The sequence below is a fragment of the Mastacembelus armatus genome, chromosome 8 (genome assembly GCF_900324485.2).
Source record: "Mastacembelus armatus chromosome 8, fMasArm1.2, whole genome shotgun sequence".
Taxonomy (NCBI): Eukaryota; Metazoa; Chordata; class Actinopteri; order Synbranchiformes; family Mastacembelidae; genus Mastacembelus; species Mastacembelus armatus.
In genome coordinates this window covers 18795279-18816850 of record NC_046640.1, presented here as the reverse complement: position 1 = coordinate 18816850, position 21572 = coordinate 18795279, and the positions used below count along the sequence as shown (strand labels likewise).

The window sequence follows — 21572 nt, the reverse complement described above, 5'->3', positions numbered from 1 at the left end:
AATTTGTTTTTTTCAGCTTTCTGGAGAATCGTTTGGTTTGTAATATCCAAAAAAATATGGAGGCATTATTGTTATTAAATACATTTTATTACAGAAATGACAATTTTGAGAATCTGGTCCTTAAACACAAAGACAGTGCTGAACATATTTATTTTGGTTGGGTGCATTCCTTTGAGTTGTCTCCTGTTCATGAGTTTATGTGTTTATATATGAGTTTATATTTCTATTTTTAATTGACTTGACCAGACACAGACACCCTCCCTCCCCCCCTTGACCCTCCTGCACACACACCTGTCCTGTCCTCACTGCCCTCACTGCAGAGATCCCCTTCAGCCCCAGTTGCACTTGTCATCCTCTGTCATAGTCAGGATATCTGTGACCAGGCCGGTGCCGATGGTTTTGTTTCCGTCTCTCAAAGTGAACCTCTGGCCTTTCTCCAGGACCATTGGCTGGCGGAGCGTCAGTGTCAAGGAGGTGTCTTCCCCTGGCATCACCATTTCCTAAAACAGAATGAGAACAACAGACACAGGGGTTACAGTCAATTAAAATCCTGTTGTCATACTACATTTGTTTACAAATCTGAGATTCAATCGTCCATATATTGATAGACTGGCACACAAACGCACCTTTTCAGAGGGCAGAGTGATCCTACAGGCCATGTCCCAAGTTAGAGAAAACATGACTGGCATGAAGTTATTGATAAACGGTTTATGTCTGCCTCCTTCCTCCTTACTCAGAATATACACCTGTAATAGAGGAAGCACAAATATGTCTGCACACGTGACACACATTTCAGTCACTGGAAACAAGGGGTTATGCATATAATTTTAGGCAGCATAAAAAAAAAACAAAAAAAGCTTGCATTCACACAAAGTATTTATGTGTTTTCATTTCAAACATCTTCAACTCAGTATATGATCTGGGAGTTGTTACTGTGGCATCTGGCTAGTCTCCCAGTTGACTTAACATACCATTATGTTATGGCTTCATTTTCCTGTACTGTCATGCAAGAGATGTCACGATTGGCATCAGTAACAACTGTGTGTAACTGTGTGCTCTAACCTGGGCCTTGACTTTCTGATGTGGAAAGATGGATCCTGGTTTACACATCACCATCCCTCTCCTCACATCCTCCCTCTTCAGGCCTCGGACCAGAGCGCCCAGGTTGTCTCCCGCCTCTGCCCGTTCCAGAGACTTATGAAACATCTCGACACCTGAGTCAAACAGGATGGAAATTTCTTCAATACTTCTGCAGCTCATACATCTTTGGACACAAGCACAACAGACACACAACCTGACTTGGCACTTCTTCTCACTTATGCACATTACTCTACTTGTTTCCTGAGATTTTTCCTTTATTTGTCCCAATTTCCTTCATGCCCTATGTAAAGAGCACAGGACTTCCTCCTCTGAGCTCCCGCTGCTTTCACTCACCTGTAACCACAGACTTGAAGTTGCGATTGTGGCCCAAAAACTCACAGTCGTCTCCTTTCTTGATGACACCCCTCTCCAATGTACCTGTTACCACCGTACCTCTACCTGAAAGGCACAACTAATGACTTTCAGATTCAGAGAAACTGACATTTTTACACATCATGAACATCTGTCTCAGTTCATTACAACTCGGAATCAAAAATCTATAAATTTTGAGTTTTACATTAAAGAGCTTGGGGTTTTTATCCTACCTGGGATAGAATAAACCCCTTCAATGGGCAGAAGGAAAGGTTTCTCCAGCTCTCTTTTGGGCAGAGGAATGTAATTATCCACAGTCTCCAGTAGTTTCATCACAGCATTTAAACCCAGGTCAGGCTCCTTGTTCTGAAATGAACCAAATATTCACTCAGATCAAACTGAGATGAATTGTATATAATCTAACTCCAACTAGTCACATGTCATTCATTCAGTTTTATCCATATAAATATGTTTATATTGGAGCTATTCAATGTTAGCCCCCCTTTATCTGACAGAGACTTTAAGTAGTTGCAAATTCAACGATTTACTCCCAGAGGTGCCCTCACCTCCAGAGCACAGAGTGCAGAGCCTATTACAACAGGTGTGTTCTCGCCATCATAGCCAAACTCTGTGAGCAACTCGCGGATCTCGATCTCCACCAGATCCAACATCTCCTTGTCCTCCACAGCGTCGGCCTTGTTGATGAAAACCACCACATGTTCTACACCGATCTGCCTGGCCAACAGGAGATGCTCACGTGTCTGAGGCATCTGGCCATCAGTGGCTGCCACCACCAGGATGCAACCATCCATCTGAGCCGTGCCTGTAATCATGTTCTGAAAATGCAAAGCAACAAAAACAAACCTGCATCATATTCAGTGTTTTCTTCTTCAGGTTATTTTGAGAAGCTTTACAGGAGAGGAAAAGCTGATTACCTTGACATAGTCGGCATGACCTGGGCAGTCTGTGTGGGCATAATGTCTGTTGGCTGTGGTGTATTCTACATGAGAGGCGTTGATGGTGATGCCTCTGGCCTTCTCCTCAGGGGCATTGTCTATGTCTTCATACTTTTTGTAGTGAGCACCACCAGCATCAGAGAGCACTGTGGAGGGAAGTTCACATTGTTCAGATTATGTGCAAGCACAAACATTCACAAAGCCAGAAAACTAAGGAGCCTTTACTTTTCCTTGTGGGTCAGTGAAACTAGTTCACTGTCCGAACCAACTTGAATATGATCAATTTACGCTGGTGATTCTACCTTTTGTGATGGCTGCTGTCAAGGTGGTCTTGCCGTGATCAACATGGCCAATTGTTCCAATGTTCACATGGGGCTTGTCTCGGCTGTATGTCTTCTTAGCCTCTGCAGCGAAGGTCCGCCGACTCAGAGGCACAGTACACTACAAGACAACGAGAAACTCAGGAATTAAACTCAGTCAGAAAACCCATGTTATAGAGTCTGTAGACTGCAGTGGGTGTGTGTCTACTCACCAACTTGAATGAGCTGTGGAGGAGGCTTGGTGAAGAAAGCTGAAGTGCTGAGAAGAGTAAAACACAATGTGAGAAACATATCAAATGAATAGCTGATTAACGCAGATATCTTTATGGAATGGGCAAACAAAATCTCTACTAGAGTCAGAAATCACAAAGCCTAAACTAACATGTGTCACTGTCATGCAAAATCACTTCATTTAAGCCTTATCTGACAACAGATCAATGCAAAGCTAATACCTAAGCACAATAACAGTTGTGTTTTAGGAACAGACTGGTAGCTAACTGTCTGTAATATATATAACTTTAATAATAATCAATAAGTCAGTCAGTCATCAGCCTCTGCTAGCTACATCGGTAGCTAACACTCACTGGTAACGTGACCTTGCGTTGCTATTACAAGAGAGTGCATCATCTTGTTTCCATGCTTTTATATTTGTACAAGCGCAACCAACATTTTCTACTATTCTGCAACAAATCGGAGTGCTATGAAATGATCAGAAATACACACAAAGTCAGACACTGTCAAAGAATGAATCATTTTTACCCGAGAAACATGCACGCAAACCCACAAGGGCAGCCATCTTGGATTGCTAGAGGAGCCAAAGACGATCCAAACGTCAAGATAATATCCTGCCAGTTTCAGAGCAGTCCATTGAAGCAGCAAACCTCCCCTCCATGAATAACATTTTTATTCGTTACAACGAAATTATTATCATTATTTATTTATTATTGTTTTGTATTATTGTAACTACAGCAGAGCAGGCCAACGTAGCTTGAGCTTATTCTAATTGCACCATTTTAGGCTATTCGTTTCTCTAGCTTATTTATCATTTATATTGCAGGATTTGCTTTATTTCTTTCCTTATGCATTGACAGGGAAGAACGTGTTAAAATCTAGATTCTGCATATTTGATATAATCTCTTTGTGTTTTTATAAAGCCTACGTAAAATTAACTCGTGAGGAACTATCACTTTTGCCCATAGTCTCTGACCGTCGCGCTAACCAACGTCACTGATTTACCTTAAATACTCTACTATGGCTAAGTTTACTCTTGTGCGTCTTAAATACAGAGCTCATATTATGGTCAGTCATATTATAGAATTATCTTAGAGAGCTGTAAAGAGCTTGACATTATAATATGACACAAAATTCATTGAAAATTACAGTAAAAAACATTTTACTTCCCAGTTTGGTCCAAGGTTTATGGTAAAGCATGGCTCCCTTCTTGACACTCATGAGATTAGCTAGCTAGAACATTCTGGTGCATTCACGTTTCTGTGTTTATATAGGGAGCAAACCTGCTTAGACGTCACAAACAAACCGTGTGTTCTCTCATCAGCACTATTTTTCAAGACATTTGAAAGGTAAGTCGAAATAATCCGACTGTGTCGCCGATATTTCAGTATATCCTCAGTTATCTACCGTAAAAACAAGGTAGATGAGTCCAGCATGGGCACATAGAGGTTGGCTTCAAACTTACTTGGCTGTTAGTCGCTAATTAAAGGTGAAGAGGAACAACGTTTGCTTCTATGATTTTTGTCATTTGTAATGTTTCTGTGGCTGTTCTGTTTTACTGCTAAGCGTCACTAACTTTAAAGTCCAGAATTTAATTGCTAAGCACATGTTCGCTGTTTTTCTCTTCAGCTCTCATGGCAGAAGACAGACAGAGGAGGTATCCCCAAAACCTTCAGGGGGTCCTGCAGCTGGCGGTAGAGGCCGGGTCAGCTGCTGAGGGTCCTGCCCCTGTTGAACCCATGTCCGAGGAGGTAAGTGCCTGTCATTCATTTCAAATCTGAGAAGGCTTTGGGCAGATACCATGAATGCACACGTGTCAGAAAGTAATAACTATCCGATAAGAAGAATTCAATAGACTATATTTATATATTTCTAATGGAATAACTCCTGTTGTATGTGGTCAGGAATAGAGCTGAAATAATGTGCTTGTGTGGTTAGACTACTGACAGAAAATTAATCAGCTTGTACTTTGATAAGTTATTAGTCCTTTCAACACGTTTAAGAAGGAGTGTCAAAAGAATCTGGTTTCCATTGTGAAACTTTGTTGTTTTCTTTTGAAGCCCTGTGGTTTGAATATGGCAATGTCCGTGATGGCAAACTGTAAAAGGCACCAGTTTTCAGATAGTTTATAGTGAAAATAATAATGAATAACACAAACACTCAAATAATTAGTTGCATTCCTCTGTCAAGTATTCTCATGTTCTTTCTTTGTTCCAGAGGAAAACATGGCTGAGAGAAGCTCTTTCAGAAATCTGCAAAGGGCAGATGGATGAAGTGGAGCAGATGAAGCAGTGCCTGGCTGTCCTACGCAAAGAGGGAATCAGTGAGAGGGAGACAGGAGGAGAGGAGGAGATGGGTGAAGATGATGAAGATGAACAGGAATCAGCCTTTGAGATGCTGTCAGAGTTGTGTGCGAACCTTGACAATGCTAGAGGTTTGTATTAAATGTGATGATATTCTCTAAGCAGTTTGTAAATTCATGCTTAACTCTGAGACGCTAGATGGATATTTTGAAAGCGAATTGTTTTCCTGACTGTGTCCTGTCTTTCTCTGCTTCAGACCTGATGATTCTGGGTGGACTAGAGTTGGTTGTCTCCCAGTATCTGTGTCATTCCCAAAGTGGGCTAAGGTGGCGTGCTGCTGATCTTATTGCTAACTGTGCTCAGAACATGCCAGAGGTGCAGGTCCACTTGCTTGACATTGGGGCGCTGCCAAAACTGCTCCAGCTTACAGACTCAGATCCCCACTCTACCGTCAGAGTAAAAGCCCTTTACGCTGTCTCATGTGAGTACCTAAGAACACTGGCACACAGCTGTTTAACCTTTAGACTAGACTGAAGTGCTTTCTGTGTTCATGACTGTGGATGTTCAGTGTACACTGAACCTGAAAATAGAACTGTAACTGTATCCTAATGTGACTTCAGGTCTAGTCCGAGAGCAGGAGGCAGGACTCCAGGTGTTCCTGTCGCACGATGGCTTCTCCGTTCTAATGCGTGGCATGCAGTCAGAGAATGAGAAGCTCAGGACCAAGTCAGCTTTTCTTCTCCTCAACCTGCTGACATCACATCCTGAACAAAAAGGTAGAAATGACTGAGACTCACGCCACCTTGGTTCACCTTAACCTGCTGCAGAAACTCCATACAGTAGCCATTCTTGGATTACCACCGTGTGATCAAAATGTCAAAAGTGTGTTTAAAATGTGTGTGAACTGCTGTGGATGTTCCCAGTATTCAATTTTACTAATAATGCCCAAGGTGTATAGTGAACCTTTTTTTATTTATTTTTTTTTTTATTTATTTATTTTTTTATAAACAAGTGCTGCTCCCTCTCCCCTTATTAGAAAATTACTTGTTTAAAGCTAGCGTCTAGTTTGACTTTGGTGACTTGTCATACACCAGTTGTGTGCTACTATTTGATCAAACTCTGATGATGAAATCTTCTGGGACAGAGTGATGTTCTTACACTCTGACAATGCATCGACAGTGTTACTTTGCTTCCTCCTGAACTGCCACTGTAGCTGTGAGTCATACTGAGTCATACTGGGTCTGGTATCATATTCCTATTTTCTGTTTCCTGCAGATACAGTTGTCTCTATGGGTATGGTCCAGCAGCTTGTATCTGTTCTCCGCACGCCACACTCACCTTTCCATGAACATGTGCTTGGTGCCCTTTGTTGGTAAGACCCGCCCTGGACTTTGCTGCCTCCAGCCTTCACAGCAGAATGTTAGTTTACATTAGTTCATGGTAGCAATTATTGTCTTTTCTGTTTTGTGTCTGTGTAGTCTGGTGGAAAACTGTCATCAGGGGCTCAATGACTGCGTGAATCCTGATCTGCGCCTGGAGGAGTTACTTAGACAGCGAGCCAAAGAGCTCCAGGGAAAAGAAGAAAGTCAGGTAATTTTTTTTTTCTTATCTAATGTACAAATGAACTATCGCATAATTGCAAAATCTAGTCCATTGGAAACAGCATTGTCTAAACAAAAACTAACTAGACCTTTTATGGTATACATTTCCAAGTCCTGACTAGCTGCCAAAGTGTATATACTGTATTTTAAAATGTAAACAAAATGGAATTATTGGTTGTATCTTATGGCTTGGCTTAGTCCTTTTCTACTAAGCATCTTATAAAATCATATCTATTTTTCTAACAGGAAGAGCTCGACTTCTGTGAGCGTCTGAGGGTTTTGTGTTTCCGTAGCCAACAGTCAGATGACAGTGTGATGGATCGCTGAAGTATTATTTATCACAGATGTTGTAAAGGTATAACAGAACATTCACGATCATGGATGTTAAGCAACATTTTTGTCTGTTATGACAGCTGTCTATATTCTGCATGTAATCCAGGAGCTGGATTTTATTGTGTAAATAACTTTAATGTATAAAATACTTTTTCCAACTGTTATTTCAGCCCAGTGCTTTTAGATCTACATATCTCAAATGTTTTACCAAACATCACTGTCAGAGCTAGTCAGATGTTTTCTGTTTAGTTTATTTAACCCCACAATAAATTGATTTGCAAGTACATTTAACTTTTAATTTAAGTCTAGTGTTTGTAAAGAATTGTCTTTTTTTTTCATAGGTTAGTTCTTAAAAGATGACACAGAAGTGCAGGCATCAGCTTTACACTATATTTATTTATTTATTATTAATGGGAGTATTTTTGTACATATAATGACCAGCTCACAAGAAAACATTACCACCATATGTATGTACAACTTACAGTGAAACATGGATGTTGCAGAAAATTACTGATTAAAATATTTTGTCACAGAATACAGATGTTACATAAAATATTAAGTTTCTATAAGTCAGACATATTTTTTAAAATATTATGATTATTTATTATTCTGGAAATAGACCTTGGAAAAAGGTGTCTTGTCTTGCATGATGCTATTTTGCACCATCTTTTCTATTACATGCAGATCAGCAGAAGAACTGGTGTTGTGTTTACCTTCCTCTTTTGCTTTATATGGTGGGGTCCGTAAAAGATTTCCAAAACCTACAGGATGTGTTCTTTGGCAGTATTTAAATTTTATTGAAATAAATGTGAGGAAGATACTTAAGGCTGCAGGGATGCCACAAAGATTTTGTTTATGATCTCTTCCATTTTGCAAAGTCATCTCTGTTCTCCACTGCTTGTATATCACCTACAGCGATGAGTAACTGTGCCAAATAATATGTCACCATGACAATAGTGTTACCATGTTTTGTTGGTGCCATCACCTTGAAAACCTGCAGAGCCAATGAGAGGTCAGACACCATAAAGGTCAAACCTCCTAAAAGTGTTGCTGTGTGGTGGGTTCTAATAGCTAAAATCGCCATTACAGTAATTAAAGCAGTGTAAACCGCCACAGCTGGAGTTAGTTGATCTGAGTCTGGTGCCTTCTGCAGGAATGGATAGATGTAGATGTAGCTACCGCCTCCCACAATGACCAGGATCACATATAGGAAACGAGCCCAGGAGGAAGAGGAATATGGTGTATAACGACTGGAGAGGAAGGTGAGTGAGTACAGCAGATGAGCCACAGCAAATGCAGCCATGCCTGAAAAAGTGTGTGAGATGAGCGATAATATATGATTTAATTAAATTAAGTATAGCACTAGTCACTAGTATTTCACTAGTGACTGTAGATGGACAAAAAATCCTACCTGTAGTTTAATTTGCATCCATAAAATGGTTCTCAGTATTTCTCTACTGTACAAACAAGTCTTACCATGAAGGAAAAGCTCAGGCCATATCAGACAGCAGTCACCAATAGCAGAGAAGATCAATCCTCCCACCACTCCCAAGATACTTTGACCTCCATTCCAACTCAGTACTACTGCAGCTAATAGCAGTGCTGGTGCTGATTTGACACCTGCAGACGTGATGGACGCAGGAGAATCAGGAGTCCACAGGTAGAAGTACACAGCTGTGGAAAAGAAGAAAGGCAAGAGAAAGAAAAGCAGCATATAGGACTGACAGAGGGAGGAACAGAAAGCACAGGTTGACACATTTTGTTTCAACATTAATTTTTAAAAATAAACTGAAACCACATGAAAAATTTACAGTAACATATATCCATCCATCCACTATCTATACCCGCTTATTCCTTAACCAGGGTCACGGGATCTGCTGGAGCCTATCCCAGCTCTCTTTGGGTGAAAGGCAAGCAGTAACATATAAGTATTGTAAATAAAATTGAGTGGGTTTTTTTTGGTACCGTATTTCTTCTCTGTCGTCTGTCATATGCATCTGTCTCAAGGATGTCCATCTTCTCAGTCAGCACTGGCGTGGGCTTCCACAGCTGTCACAGCTGGATAAACCTGTGTTGTTAGGAACCTTGTATTTTCTTCTGCTTTTACAGTTGTTTCTCATGGAAACCAACACTAAACCCTCTTGCTCTCTTGTTCCTCTCGTCTCAGATCTCTGCCATGTCTCTCAGCCTGTAGGTGTTCACAGCAATGAACTTTGGAATGATCTTTGATGTCTGGTAGTTCTCTGATAATCAGTGTTCTCATTGACAAACAGGTGACCTTTGACATCTCCAGGCGCAATAATTACAAAAACGCATGAAGGTTGAAGTTGAACTAGACACTGTGTGAACTGTAAACTTTCTTATATGATAAAAGTTGTTTTCTTACTCCATATCTCTTGACAGTGACTATCATAAGACATATAATGTCTTATGATAGTCACTGTCAAGTCTGGGGACACCAACTAGTCTACTTTTGAAAGCTTAAACTGTTTAATGTGAAAGCAAAAATTCTGCTGCTTGTACATGACTGGGCTATTGCCTAACAAATGGTAATAAATAATACATATCTCAAGTGTATGTGCTCTGATTAAAGGGTCATCCTAACAAAGACAGGACTTCACATTGCACTGCTGGTGTTCACTAGATGGCCACATTGCTCCAAAGCTCTACATAAAGGCAAAAGCCATGCTAAATCAAACTAAAACATACTGTGCAACAACAGACCTGTCAGTGTTTACATTTTTGTAGATGAAAGAAATGTAACCATGTTGACTGATGTAATTTAAGACTCAATCAATGTCTCATTTGTTAAAAGGCTTATGTTTGTTGGACTAAAAAAATCTTCATGCATCTGAGGCTGAATTTGTGCAAATGTGTATAGGAGGAGCCTGAAGTGTAGTAATGTCACAGACTGAAGAGCTGATAATAATTAACCATGTCCTCTATGAATCAAACTTTGTACCATGCCTGCCTATGATTCCTGGTATTGTGCGGTGGTTGTTCTTCAGATTGGGATTATCAGGTGAGGAGAGTATTTTTAAAAAGGTCAACAGACATGAGTGTGTTGTTAAGTTGCAAATCAAAGTTGTGGGATTTTATTAGCATGTTTTCTTTCTGTCCATAGGTCATGGCAGCCAGCTATCCTTCCATAAAAGTTGGAGTTGTAGGATATGGACATCTAGGTTTGAATTCCCCTCTAAACCCCAGACATCTACTCTTCAAGACTTTGACTTGAATTCTCTAATCACGTTAATCTAATAACATTAAATGTGTGTGTGCTGCAGGGCAGTACTTGGTGGAGAGGATCCTTAAAGATGGAGCTGCTCTTGGTTTGATTCTGGCTTTTGTTTGGAACAGAAATTCTGATAAGCTCAAAGGTTTAGTTCCTGATGAACTTGTACTTGGTGATCTATCAACCTTTGCAGAAAGGTACACGCATAAACCATGCAAACCCTTGCAAAAGACAATATTAGCATCTTAAATGGTCTCTGTACTACCACACAAATTAAGCATTTAATGTCACATAAAATCCTTTTCAAGCTTTAATCAATAATTACTGTGGTTTACAGGCAATGTGATGTGATTGTAGAAGTGTGTCATCCTCAGATAGTGAAAGAATTTGGGCTCCATTTCCTCTCTCAGGCTCATTTCATGGTGAGATTCTTATCTGCCTGTAAACCAGGTTTGGTGATTGAATGTGAAAACAATTTACATGGCTTTTTTTTTTTTAACTGTGCTTTTATTTTTTTAGCAGTTTTTTTTTAAATGAATTACAGTTATGCTTCCCATCAGTAGAGAGTGGTTTCATAGTGTGAAAGCCAACACTGTATATTTGAGTGTGCAAAGTTTCATCTTTATGTTTCTGACTGATTTATAACAACACTAAAAACAGACAAGAGTAAGACGTGAGGTGTTCTCATGTTCTTATTTGAAAAGAGGAAGTAAATTTATTGTAGAGTTTTGCATATTTGTGGATTTCCAATACATTTAGACAGCTGAAGTCTGTATTTCATTATGATAGTGATGTTGTCTGTTATCTTCAACACATATGTGTGATTATTGGTTATAAATACCAAAGATATACAACATATTTCTTCTTTAAACCCTGAGATGTAAATGAGTGTACGCTAAAACAAAATAGTTGCTGTATGTGTCACTACAGAAAAAAACACCTAAGCTGACAGAAACATCTTTTTTTTTTCAGGTGGGCTCCCCTTCTGCTCTCTCTGATCCCAATTTGAACCAGAAGCTGCGTCAAGCTGCTCACCAGTATAATAAGACCCTGTACATCCCCAGTGGTGCATTATGGGGAGGCCAGGACATTCAGAGGCTGAATGATAGTGGAGCCTTAAAGGTAACACTGGGTTGGTGCTGTTTTTTTAATTTTTAAACATCAATATTGAGTTTTACAGATAACTGAACATCTCTGGTAAATCTTAAGGTGAAAGTTTGATCCCAAGGGTTAAAATCAGGTTAACGTTAGAGTGAAGGTGTAGGTTTAGATTAAAGTAAGGGGAAACACATATCTATAGGGAAACTTTAATTACCACAGAATGTACTTCTAAGTTTGGGGGTTTGAAGCTAACCTAAACTGTACTGTTAAATTTCTTGGCTTCTGCTCAGGCCTTGTTTATAAGAATGTCCAAGCATCCATCCTGCTTCCGGCTGACAGGAGACATCCTTTCTGATTGGACAGAGGGAGAGGGCAGAAGAGTTTTATTCAGAGGCTCAGTGGCAGAGTTGTGCCCACTTGCTCCTAACAATGTCAACACCATGGCAGCAGCAGCAGTGGCAGCAGGAACACTTGGCTTTTCTGGTGTTCAGGGAGAGATTGTGTCTGACACAGCGTGAGCCTAACTAAAAATCTGATTTACACAGTGCAGCCTTTCATATCTGCTTCAATGCTTCTCACCTTGTTACCCTCCAGATTAAGTGACTATCATGTGGTAGAGGTGGATGTGACCGGGCCTGATGGCTTCACAGTACACACAGTGAGGAGGAATCCAGCCAGACTCGGAGCAGTAACTGGAAGTGCAACATACAACTCCTTCTGGAACAGTTTACTCAGTGAGTTCTGCATTGTTTCCAAACACTTTCACAGAAATCCTGATGTAAAACTGCATTCAGCAGCTCTTTATGATGCAGTGGTGATACTTTAGCAAGTCAGTCACTGTTTCAAAGCTGGTAGGGTTGGAATAAATTAGTGCAAACTTCAATGAAATGATTTGCCAGTGTTGCTTAGATGCAATCAGTGAAACAATATATTTTGCTGCCAACCATCCTCTAGAAGTGGTGGACGAAATTGACTTATGTAATTTATCAAGCATTAATAGCATTTAGTGGATGGAGATCATTTTATATATACAGATAAGCGTTTTAGTCCAGTGGCTCCCAAAAGCGGTTGGCCCCTCCTCCTAAGGCCCATAAAAAAAACATTTTGTAACTGAAAGAATCTGGGAAGTTGAGGTCAAATGGCTTTTTGGTCAAACTGCTACCAATTCCAATAACTAAGTCCTACTTTTTATTAGTGGTCAAAAGACCTTTAACAAAAGTAACTGCAAATTTCAAATAAATACAATAGAAAGTACTGTAGCATAAATTGGCATACTCAAAGTACACTTATCCAATAGTGTACTTACAATACAGTACTTGACCTTGAAGTTACTGTCTACCACGGTCTACTGGAGAGAGTCTATTGGAAACAATGAAATAATAAACATATCACATCGAAAGACAAAAATATGCAACCAATGATTTAACCCTAACGTTTTCTTTTTGCTCAGTGTGCAAAGGACATGGGGGCCGGGTTTACTTGTGCTGAAGCATGTGAGGACTTTGGACCATTGCCTACAACACAGGAGGAGAATCCACTGGAAAAGTCCAGGCAAATGAAATGGTTCATGGTTGATAAACAGAATTTGAAAGCACATATATTCTGGATATCTGTGTTCCAATAAACCAAATAAACAGAAGGGTGAATTGTTAAAACACTAGTACATACAGTATATATATTTAAACTTTATTATAGCTTCATCTAGTGCAAGATTGAAACAATTGATAAAACTTTTACAAGGAGTGTGAGTATACACCTAGTAAACCCCCTCTCCTTCTTCCATTACAGTCAAGACGTACTTAAGCTCATTTTACAGCCATTTCTCTTTTGTCTTTCACCTGAAGGAAAGGCTGCCATCTAAGCACAGCCCATTTTTGCCCTTTGTCTCATTTCTGTTTCTTTCACAAATAAATACTTGCTGATACAGGCAAACCCAGGAATAACACACAAACAGAAACAGGAGTGTGAGGTTGATGATCGCCGCTGAGGCTGTGATATAATAAGGCAGGAACAAAACAAAAACACACACTTGATCCTGTTCACATTAAGTGCTACTGTATGTGTGTGTGTGTTTACATTTTATTTCCACTCTTGGAGTTTTGCAGTAAACAAGGCATTTGAAAGACAGAAGAATTGCTACAGTTTGGTGGAGAGTTGAGTTTAAAGCGCTGCATCAATATTACACATTCAAGGAAAACAAAGATAAAAAGAACATGCACTCATTGTGGCTACTCACAGCACTTTTACATGGGTCTCTTTATGTCTGAAGAATAACTTTCCCTGCTTTCAATGTGCAATGACGACAAGTAGGTAAAGGTGTGGGTTATGTGATTTTTCCTGCTCTAACCAATCTGACTCAAGTATAAAAACCCTCCAGAGATTCAAAACAATCCTCTGTTATTTTTAATGCCTTAGGCATACATTATCCAGTGTTAGTACCTTATAAAATCCAGCAGTTTTTTGTATTTTCTTTCCATGTTGGGCTGTTGCTTATTCTTTTTTAGCTGCTGCATTTTCTCCACAGAGATCACTGATAGCACTGCTGGTGTAACAAAGAATACCGAAACATGTTGAACTGAAATATCTTTAAAAATTCTGAGGTAAGCACAGGTTGGGAAGACACTGACAGTTTTGAAATTTTCACAACATGCTGATAATAAATTTAGCACTCGCATTCACAAAACTGCATCCACTTACAAAACGTGTGAGTACATGGATGACTATATTACGATTTTCACAGATAATGTTTCACTAGTGAGGTTTAGCATGTACTGTATGTGTGTGTGTCTCAGTTCTTCTCGCTTGTGATGCCATTGCTGTTCCCAGGGGACTTGTTTTTCAATGGTGGGGTGTAGGGCTGGCGGATGTTCACTCGATCTTTTTCTGCCTCCAGATCCTCATCATAGCGTTCATCTTCATCATCATTATCCTCAGCCTCGCTGTGGTGGGGGGAGGAGTGGCGGGACAGAGCTGGAGATGGTGGCACAGAAGCTGGTCGTGGGTAACGGAAGCCTGTGGTCTGAGGAGGAGAATAAAATCATTAGAATATGAATTGGATGATGAAGCTGAAAAAAAAAAAAAATCACTTCCATCAATTAAACAAAACAAGTTAAAGCAGGTGACAGCTGAGAACGCCCACCGCATAAAAGGCAGACAAGTTAACTTACTGAGGTGGGCTCTTGAGGTTCATATATGTAGGTGTCAGGGAAGGCTTTAGCCAGAGCCATATGACGGGCAGCTGTATAATACTAATGTGGAACAAAAGAGAAAGGGAAACAACATGAACTCATTTTAATTTATTTTAAAAATGTCACATGAATAAAATTCTCCTTGGTATTCAAAATCTCACCCTGCCAAGGTATCTCCAGTCCAAGAGATCGCTCAGACGCTCGGTGCGGTTCCTCTGGATGATCCGCTGACGCCGGCTCTGCTTGCAGAACTGGAACAGGTAGGAAGTGAGTTGGTTACACGACTCGTCAACCCCCCGAAATCGCCGGTCCAGGATGTAAATACCTGTGGAGAGAAGGTATGATGTGAAATGCTGCATATTCCTGTTTATGCTTTAAAACATTTTCAGAGAATCACAGACAATTAAAAGTATAGCATATATAAAGAAAGGTACCATATGCTGAGGGGTCTGCTATGTGTTCCTCCATGAAACAGCCAAAGCCTGACAGGTTAGTTGAAACTGATGGAATTCCCATGACTGTGCACTCAGCTGATGAAGACAGAAGAAGTAAGCCCCAATGACATTTTACAGTATATTACACATATATGTTCACACTTGCCCACATGAGGGTGTCATACCTGGTGTGTACCCCCAAGGCTCATAGTAAGAGGGGAAGACACCAAGGTGGCAGCCTCTCACAAACTCCTCATAATCCATCGGAAGTAGAGGAGAGGTAGAGGAAAGGAACTCTGGGTGGAAGATTATCTAACAGGAGAAGAAGCCATTCATTTATCAGACCTTGTTATATGGGAATTTACCATTAGAAAGAATGTGAAATGTGGGCAAACCATAATTCTTTCTTTAGAAGTCATACAGCTGAACTGTCTACATCCTGGCTGATCCACAAAACATGAAAAATATGACAAGAACTCTTCAGCAGAGCGTTGTTGCTTGATTTATTGAGGTTGACACTATTTAGAGACAACTGACATACCTTGACACGGTCAGCAGAGCTGTTGAAAAGGCCGATACGACGGACACAATTAAGGATAGGGTCGCTGCTGTCCTCCAGCATGTTATGGGTACAGATTGGAGGCTGACATTGTCTCTGAGTCGCAAAGATGGCACGCTTCATAATGGTGAAATCCTCTTTGTCCAGCATCTTTGACACATCTGGCAGCTGCCCACTAAAGAAAATTAGTAGATTTAGGCTTAATGATGAGGAAAAAAATTAAATGCAAAATGATGAATACACATTTTGAAAACACCTACAATGTAATGCTTATATTAGTAGACTAAATATAACCAGTATGTTAAAACAAATTACTTTTTTGACAGATTCTACTTTGATTCTTCAGAATCTCCAGGACTGATGGGGAAACATCTGGATTAGTTTTTTTTCTTTTTAAATCAGCAGATGCTTGCACATGCTATAGGTTTCATTAAGTAGGTTGAAACTTACACCAAAAGTGACTCGTAGAGTTTTTTTCCAAAGCGTTCCTTTACAGTATGTGCAGTATCCCTGTTTAGGATAGAAATAAATGAGAGCAGTATAATAAGACAGCTATTAAAAACACTTGTCCAACTTGGATGGTGACCGTATAAGTATGGACTTAAAATCTGTCTAAGTATGGATGCGTGTAGCGTGTTGGCTACACTTTTAGCAAACTGCTTCACCTTGTTTAAAATGAGAGGAAACCTCACCAGAGCTGCTTCCTGACTGCCTGGCCTTTCAAGGTCTCCACATTGAAGTTGTTTGTCCGAGCTGGCATGATGAAGAAGGCAATGACAGTCACATCACTGTGGTTGACCTGCGACAGGAAGCCCAGACAGAAATACAGGGTTAAAATGTAACATCTCTGATTCAGCTGCCCCGACCCCAAAAACATATGCAAACTAAAAACACACACTTACTCTCAGCAGATAGTTGAGTCTGGCTAAAGCCTCCAAGAAGATGTCTGCTCCTTTGTTGGAGAATTCATACCTTCCAGCTATGAAGAGGAACAAACACTTGTCCAGGTTGAAGTCAAGGTGCCTGATGGTCAAAACAAAGCACAATCTGTAATATGTCTGTATTCTTCATCATTTACTTTGTCTCATGCTTCTATCACTTAATGAATTTGATGAAAAGCTTGTAACCAGAAAGTGAAGGCAATAAAATGAGGAAGTAGTAAATTAAGCAGAACATAATTAGATTATATTATATAGCAATTGAGTTTTATTGTTTATGTGGGGTTATCTGTACATTGAACATTTATCCTCCTGCTACCATGCTGCTAAATCTTGCACTGTGTATTGTGAATCTCTGACCCATAGAAGTGTCCCCTGATGAACTCCTGAATCCGATTCTTGCTCTGAGCGTGGAGGTTTTGAAACTCATGCACAGCTGAGAACTTCTTCACATTGAGCCCGTTGGGAGTGACGATGTCTGTGTGAGGTGGGAGAAAGTAAAAGCGTTTAATGTAAAAATATGACAGACAGACAACAATGTGACAGATAGAGGCAAAGACAAAAAATTATTTAACCTTTTGTATTGAATTAGGTTAAAACAATAAAATATTAAGACTTTCAGAAGCAAGAAATAGAGTATATTTATATTCAGTGAAACTTCATTAAGTCAGTGATAAATAAGACTACTGTGAAATGTCACTAAGTTTCTGAATGCAGTGTCACACATCAATTCACCTCCACATACCTGGTTTCCTCTTGAGCAAATGCTCGGCCTCAATGGCTGTAATTTGTGACACAGTGGTGAAGACATGAGCACAGTGAGCAGCTGCCCGCTCCAAACAGTAACGATGGTAGATCTGTCTATCGCCTGCTTCCTTATCCAAGTTGAACTAAATGAGTGGTAAGGATGACAGAGTATAGGTTGATTGCTTGCTGAAAACAAAATCCATATGTGGATGACATCATACTATTATTTTCTTATTTATTTCATTACTTCTCTGTACAATAAATGTAATGAGCTGCACAATGAAACACACCTACCTCTGCAAGGTTGTTATAGAAGTCCACATTTCCAGCACACAGATATCGTCCCAGTAGTGTAGCGTGAGTGGTGAAGATAGTCGCAACAGGCAGCTGCCTATGTCTACACAACACCAGGCCGAGGCCTGCCAGCCACTCATGGAAATGGGCCACAACATGTGGAGGTTCTTCACTCTGGGCTGCGTACTGCAATGTGGGGGAATACAGGGTCACTGTGAGGTACAACACACACATACTTCATGTGTCTTTCTGGGTTTTCTTATTTTAAGACTGGATATGTATGATAAGACCTTTTCAGGTGTTTTAAACTAAAAATAATTCCCTTTTTTCTGCACATAAACACAAAATATCAAACCTCTTCTTTACACAACTAAGTCATTTATATAAGTTATCAGCTGTGACATGTCACATGAGCTACAAACCTCCCCCAGAAGCCAAGCTGTTAGGAAGCCAAAGAGAACAGCATCGTTGGCCTCACGATCGAACCAAGGCACACCAATGTCACAAAGGTCCCACAGCTCACTCTTCCAGCGGTCCAGAGACCAGGCAGTGAACGCAACATCAATTAGAACAACGTAGGGACTGCCCTCAATAAGCCAGCGTCCAAAGTAGACCTGTGGGATAATGAGGAACCAATGGTATAAGAGTACTTTTATTCTATAATAGTGGGAAAGTACTAATTATTAGTGGTTGATCTCTAGCTGAAAAATTACTTTAAGAAAAATTGTAAAAAAATACAAAAATCTTACATTAATCATTCATTTAACTCTTATTTTTGTACATACATTAACCTTAATGGAGTCGCTCTTGATGGTACAGAATTGCAATGTCATTTCATGCCTAAAGTCTGATTAAAGTGGAAATGACTAGATTAAAGTACTAATACAAGGCAAAAACAAGAAAAATAGATTTTTAGCTCAGTCTTCTTTGGGGCTGATCAGCCATGGAACTTAAAAATGCCTTAATTCTTGAAAAACAAGATGAGCTTCGTTGAAAAGAAGGCACTGTGCCTTTAAAACACAAGCTTGAACATTGATAGCCTTGACCTATAATTCCACAGGACTCCCAGAGTGACACAGCGCAAAGAATTGAAAGTATCACACACACACACATACTGACAGTCATCTATTTCTGGAGAGCGACTGTGTGAGACCATGAGAGTCAGAGAGACACTGATACAACCTCTAACCTTTGCAAGGAAAAGGTCACAGTGTTTAGAGACACGATGGTCAGGGACAGGCTGAGAAAAGAGTCGATCAGATATAAAAGAAGAACTGTGAATGATCTAACTGGGTGTTTAAGTGTAGTGAACATTTATTACATGTATCTACAAATCACACTCTATAACCACTCCAGCTACGTGGAACTGTGCCCTTGAGTGGAACAAACAAATTTAACTCAGATGTATGTTTGGTGGGTATGTGTAGCAATACCTTACACCCACTGGAGTTCATCTTGTCAATGGTTCTTTTCAGCTCAGGATTGGTGGGCTCGATCAACTCCACCTGAGTGCGCACGTTGCTCTCCACGTAGGGACCCACCAGGAAATAGTTCTCCCCCCATTCCTCTGCGGTCAGACGGGCTTTGGTCTGGATGACAGTGTAGATGCCTCCAACTTCACACGTGCGTGAACACGTACACACGGGTAAGATAACAATAAAATATGATTCATCTGTACAGATTAGATTTTTCATGAGGAATAATCTGTGTTTATGTGAAGATGGAAAAATCTTTATGTAAGTATTTTACTTATTCAGAAACGAGAGAGTGATAAAACACTTGCCTTTGTTAGCGACCTCCCATGCAATTTCAAAAAGAACAGCATTCTCCAAATCAAACTCCTCATCCCAATCCTCCAGTCCTGAGAGGGACGTGACAGACAGGCTGCGAGCCAGCGGCATGCTGGGTAAACACAGAACACACTGAGCTGGGGCAGGACCACTTTACAACTGTGTAAATCACCAGTTAAATCATATAACATCAACTTTAGGATACAAAAATATTTAGTACATTAGTTTACTAGTGGGACCCTGACTGTAAACATTTAGCTTGTTATTTCTCTATAACAGTACCAAGTAAACCCCTAACTTTCTCTTGACAAACATTTCCTCACACACCTACAAGAAGTGATTATGTCATCCATCAACCGCATGCCTTATTTCATAACTGCCACTACAGTGCTGTGACGTAAAAAGAAATTTCTCAATTCTTTTACAATTGTGACAATCCTTGTTCTCGTTGGTAAAACACTGGTGATCAAAATGGAAGTCATATGACAGAGAGACCTCTGCAAACTCTACACACAAAGGCCCCAGAGTCAAATGAGATTCAAACCCAGAACCTTCTTGGTGTGAGGCAACAGTGCTAACCACCACACTACCATGCCACCCAAATATATTCTTAATTTTTCAGGTAACGTAATAACTCCACCTTTGGCTGTTCCCAAGGAAAAACACTATGCACAGTGTGTGTGTGTGTGTGTGTGTGTGTGTATGTGTGTGTGTTTGTTTACATAACATACACATGCACCATGTATTAAAGGACAGCATGAGCCTACATAAAACCTACAAAACTGCTGTCTACTAAACCAGAAATGCGCTGTAAGAGATCAGGTACTGCAACAGAAAAAGTCTTCACATTAGCAGTGGAGACATTTGCAAAGTATAATTAAGAAAGGAATACATTCCTCTTGACTGAGTGTAAGAGTCAAAAACAATGTGCCTAAAGAAACGGTGCAACCATCTGAACAAGAGGTGTGAGAGAGGATACAGAGGTGGAAGAAATCATGGACAAGGGCACAGATCAGGTAAACATTTGAACAACAGCTTTGGAGGTTTCAAGTTTCCACATATCACATTAGTGTAATTTGTGTATTTGACCACAGGTGTATTCAAACTAAACATGATGCCACAAGATTCTGTTCACACCTGCTTGAAACTCAGATTCAAGGTAAAAACACAACGTTCCCCTTCATAATATATTTTGGAGAGCAAGTCATAGAGAGCATAGTCTGGAGGACAAACAGTCGGACATTGTCCAGCACTGAAGATCCATTATGCAACTGAGGTAACAATAAGGAATAGTCATTACTGAGAGGAGTGGAACCATAAACACTCTATATTAGGGCACCTGTCTAGTAACTTTTATTATTATATATTCTATAAAAAAGGAAACCATAGCAGACCCTGAAATTAAACACGACAGTGCTGGTCAATTCTTCAGGGAACCCCTGGGATTCCCTCGGGCCTTTTGAACACACTCACCGACTTATGTCACTACTTTATGCATGTTTTTAAATGGGGGTACCGTCACTCACATACAATGACAATAACAAACATCATGCTTATCAGCTTTGAAATTCCAATATTTACAGTAGTACTGTCCGGCAGGCCTACAGGTCTATTAGAGGACAAGAACCGTAACCAGGCTATGGAGGACTCACTGCACAAATACCTCAGAAAGCGGCTGCTCTTCCACAGAATACAGGCGGTAACGGTACCTTAAAACGAGCAGCAGACCTGTCCGCTGAGTATGAATGCTGCGGGATGAATCGCCTGTGTTTCCTCACGAGTTGAAAAGCGAACGTGACATCAAGCACCTACTGCAAATCAGCTGCGGAAGCGCGCAAAGGACGCCTGTGATGCGCAACTGCGCGTTCCTGTTGAGAAACTATTAACCTATTTTCACTCGGGAAAAATAAAACACAATTTTCTACTCACCCTTCAATTTTGTTCCAACTTCACTACGATGAACTACACATTTGCAGCTGTCGCAGTCAATCCAAAAAAGGACACAGCTGATAGGGAGGAAAAGGGGGCGGCACCCTTCTTTAAACGCCAGCGATCCACATTGGTGTGATGCGTTTACTGTCATACTGACTGAC

At 40.3% G+C, this 21572-nt stretch overlaps 5 protein-coding genes across 7 annotated transcripts; 2 read left to right on the top strand and 3 right to left on the bottom strand.

The window, feature by feature from the left end:
- Positions 1-68: 68 nt before the first annotated feature.
- On the bottom strand, positions 69-3569 carry tufm (Tu translation elongation factor, mitochondrial). Its single transcript, XM_026324652.1, has 10 exons — positions 3488-3569; positions 2941-2987; positions 2711-2849; positions 2388-2554; positions 2019-2288; positions 1686-1818; positions 1435-1539; positions 1063-1214; positions 627-746; positions 69-500 (listed from the first exon to the last, which is right to left on the bottom strand). Exons 1-10 carry the CDS (start codon positions 3522-3524, stop codon positions 330-332), a joined length of 1341 nt encoding a protein of 446 aa, XP_026180437.1. The 5' UTR covers positions 3525-3569; the 3' UTR covers positions 69-329.
- A 584-nt stretch (positions 3570-4153) lies between these two features.
- hspbp1 (HSPA (heat shock 70kDa) binding protein, cytoplasmic cochaperone 1) lies at positions 4154-7360 on the top strand. Its single transcript, XM_026324658.2, has 8 exons — positions 4154-4308; positions 4589-4710; positions 5177-5393; positions 5519-5743; positions 5883-6038; positions 6538-6634; positions 6741-6852; positions 7110-7360. The coding sequence occupies exons 2-8, from the start codon at positions 4594-4596 to the stop codon at positions 7188-7190; spliced, it is 1005 nt and encodes a 334-aa protein (XP_026180443.1). The 5' UTR covers positions 4154-4308; positions 4589-4593; the 3' UTR covers positions 7191-7360.
- Positions 7361-7940: 580 nt separating this feature from the next.
- On the bottom strand, positions 7941-9379 carry tmem86b (transmembrane protein 86B). The gene is made up of 3 exons (XM_026325702.1): positions 9162-9379; positions 8673-8916; positions 7941-8501 (listed from the first exon to the last, which is right to left on the bottom strand). Exons 1-3 carry the CDS (start codon positions 9210-9212, stop codon positions 8050-8052), a joined length of 747 nt encoding a protein of 248 aa, XP_026181487.1. The 5' UTR covers positions 9213-9379; the 3' UTR covers positions 7941-8049.
- Positions 9380-10154: 775 nt separating this feature from the next.
- Positions 10155-13713, top strand: aspdh (aspartate dehydrogenase domain containing). Its single transcript, XM_026325250.1, has 8 exons — positions 10155-10218; positions 10321-10378; positions 10481-10625; positions 10766-10850; positions 11401-11550; positions 11820-12043; positions 12124-12263; positions 12980-13713. The coding sequence occupies exons 2-8, from the start codon at positions 10324-10326 to the stop codon at positions 13015-13017; spliced, it is 837 nt and encodes a 278-aa protein (XP_026181035.1). The 5' UTR covers positions 10155-10218; positions 10321-10323; the 3' UTR covers positions 13018-13713.
- On the bottom strand, positions 13591-21551 carry gys1 (glycogen synthase 1 (muscle)). 3 transcript variants are annotated; one of them, XM_026325247.1, is made up of 16 exons: positions 21409-21551; positions 19473-19591; positions 19123-19304; positions 18112-18303; positions 17690-17875; positions 17394-17538; positions 17009-17126; positions 16613-16733; positions 16403-16509; positions 16161-16220; positions 15693-15885; positions 15337-15463; positions 15152-15247; positions 14879-15042; positions 14697-14777; positions 13591-14548 (listed from the first exon to the last, which is right to left on the bottom strand). In XM_026325247.1, the coding sequence occupies exons 2-16, from the start codon at positions 19588-19590 to the stop codon at positions 14318-14320; spliced, it is 2121 nt and encodes a 706-aa protein (XP_026181032.1). In that variant the 5' UTR covers position 19591; positions 21409-21551; the 3' UTR covers positions 13591-14317. The 3 variants fall into 3 exon arrangements, with proteins under 3 accessions (XP_026181032.1, XP_026181034.1, XP_026181033.1); XM_026325249.1 differs by lacking the exon at positions 21409-21551 and adding an exon at positions 21143-21389; XM_026325248.1 differs by lacking the exon at positions 21409-21551 and adding an exon at positions 21189-21389.
- Positions 21552-21572: the final 21 nt, after the last annotated feature.

Coding starts and splice junctions, on each gene's coding strand:
- tufm (XM_026324652.1), bottom strand. CDS start 3,524: ATGGCTGCCCTTGTGGGTTTGCGTGCATGTTTCTCGG. Junction 2,555..2,710: donor GACAGCAGCCATCACAAAAG/GTAGAATCACCA, acceptor TTCCCTCCACAG/TGCTCTCTGATGCTGGTGGT. Junction 2,289..2,387: donor GTCATGCCGACTATGTCAAG/GTAATCAGCTTT, acceptor TTGCATTTTCAG/AACATGATTACAGGCACGGC.
- hspbp1 (XM_026324658.2), top strand. CDS start 4,594: ATGGCAGAAGACAGACAGAGGAGGTATCCCCAAAACCTTCAGGGGGTC. Junction 5,394..5,518: donor GAACCTTGACAATGCTAGAG/GTTTGTATTAAA, acceptor TCTCTGCTTCAG/ACCTGATGATTCTGGGTGGA. Junction 6,853..7,109: donor AGGGAAAAGAAGAAAGTCAG/GTAATTTTTTTT, acceptor TTTTTCTAACAG/GAAGAGCTCGACTTCTGTGA.
- tmem86b (XM_026325702.1), bottom strand. CDS start 9,212: ATGGACATCCTTGAGACAGATGCATATGACAGACGACAGAGAAGAAAT. Junction 8,917..9,161: donor GACGACAGAGAAGAAATACG/GTACCAAAAAAA, acceptor TCCCTCTGTCAG/TCCTATATGCTGCTTTTCTT. Junction 8,502..8,672: donor GCCTGAGCTTTTCCTTCATG/GTAAGACTTGTT, acceptor ACACTTTTTCAG/GCATGGCTGCATTTGCTGTG.
- gys1 (XM_026325247.1), bottom strand. CDS start 19,590: ATGCCGCTGGCTCGCAGCCTGTCTGTCACGTCCCTCTCAGGACTGGAG. Junction 16,510..16,612: donor GACTCAACTATCTGCTGAGA/GTAAGTGTGTGT, acceptor TTCCTGTCGCAG/GTCAACCACAGTGATGTGAC. Junction 14,549..14,696: donor AACCTCAAGAGCCCACCTCA/GTAAGTTAACTT, acceptor TCTCCTCCTCAG/ACCACAGGCTTCCGTTACCC.
- aspdh (XM_026325250.1), top strand. CDS start 10,324: ATGGCAGCCAGCTATCCTTCCATAAAAGTTGGAGTTGTAGGATATGGA. Junction 11,551..11,819: donor ATGATAGTGGAGCCTTAAAG/GTAACACTGGGT, acceptor GCTTCTGCTCAG/GCCTTGTTTATAAGAATGTC. Junction 12,264..12,979: donor CTTCTGGAACAGTTTACTCA/GTGAGTTCTGCA, acceptor CTTTTTGCTCAG/TGTGCAAAGGACATGGGGGC.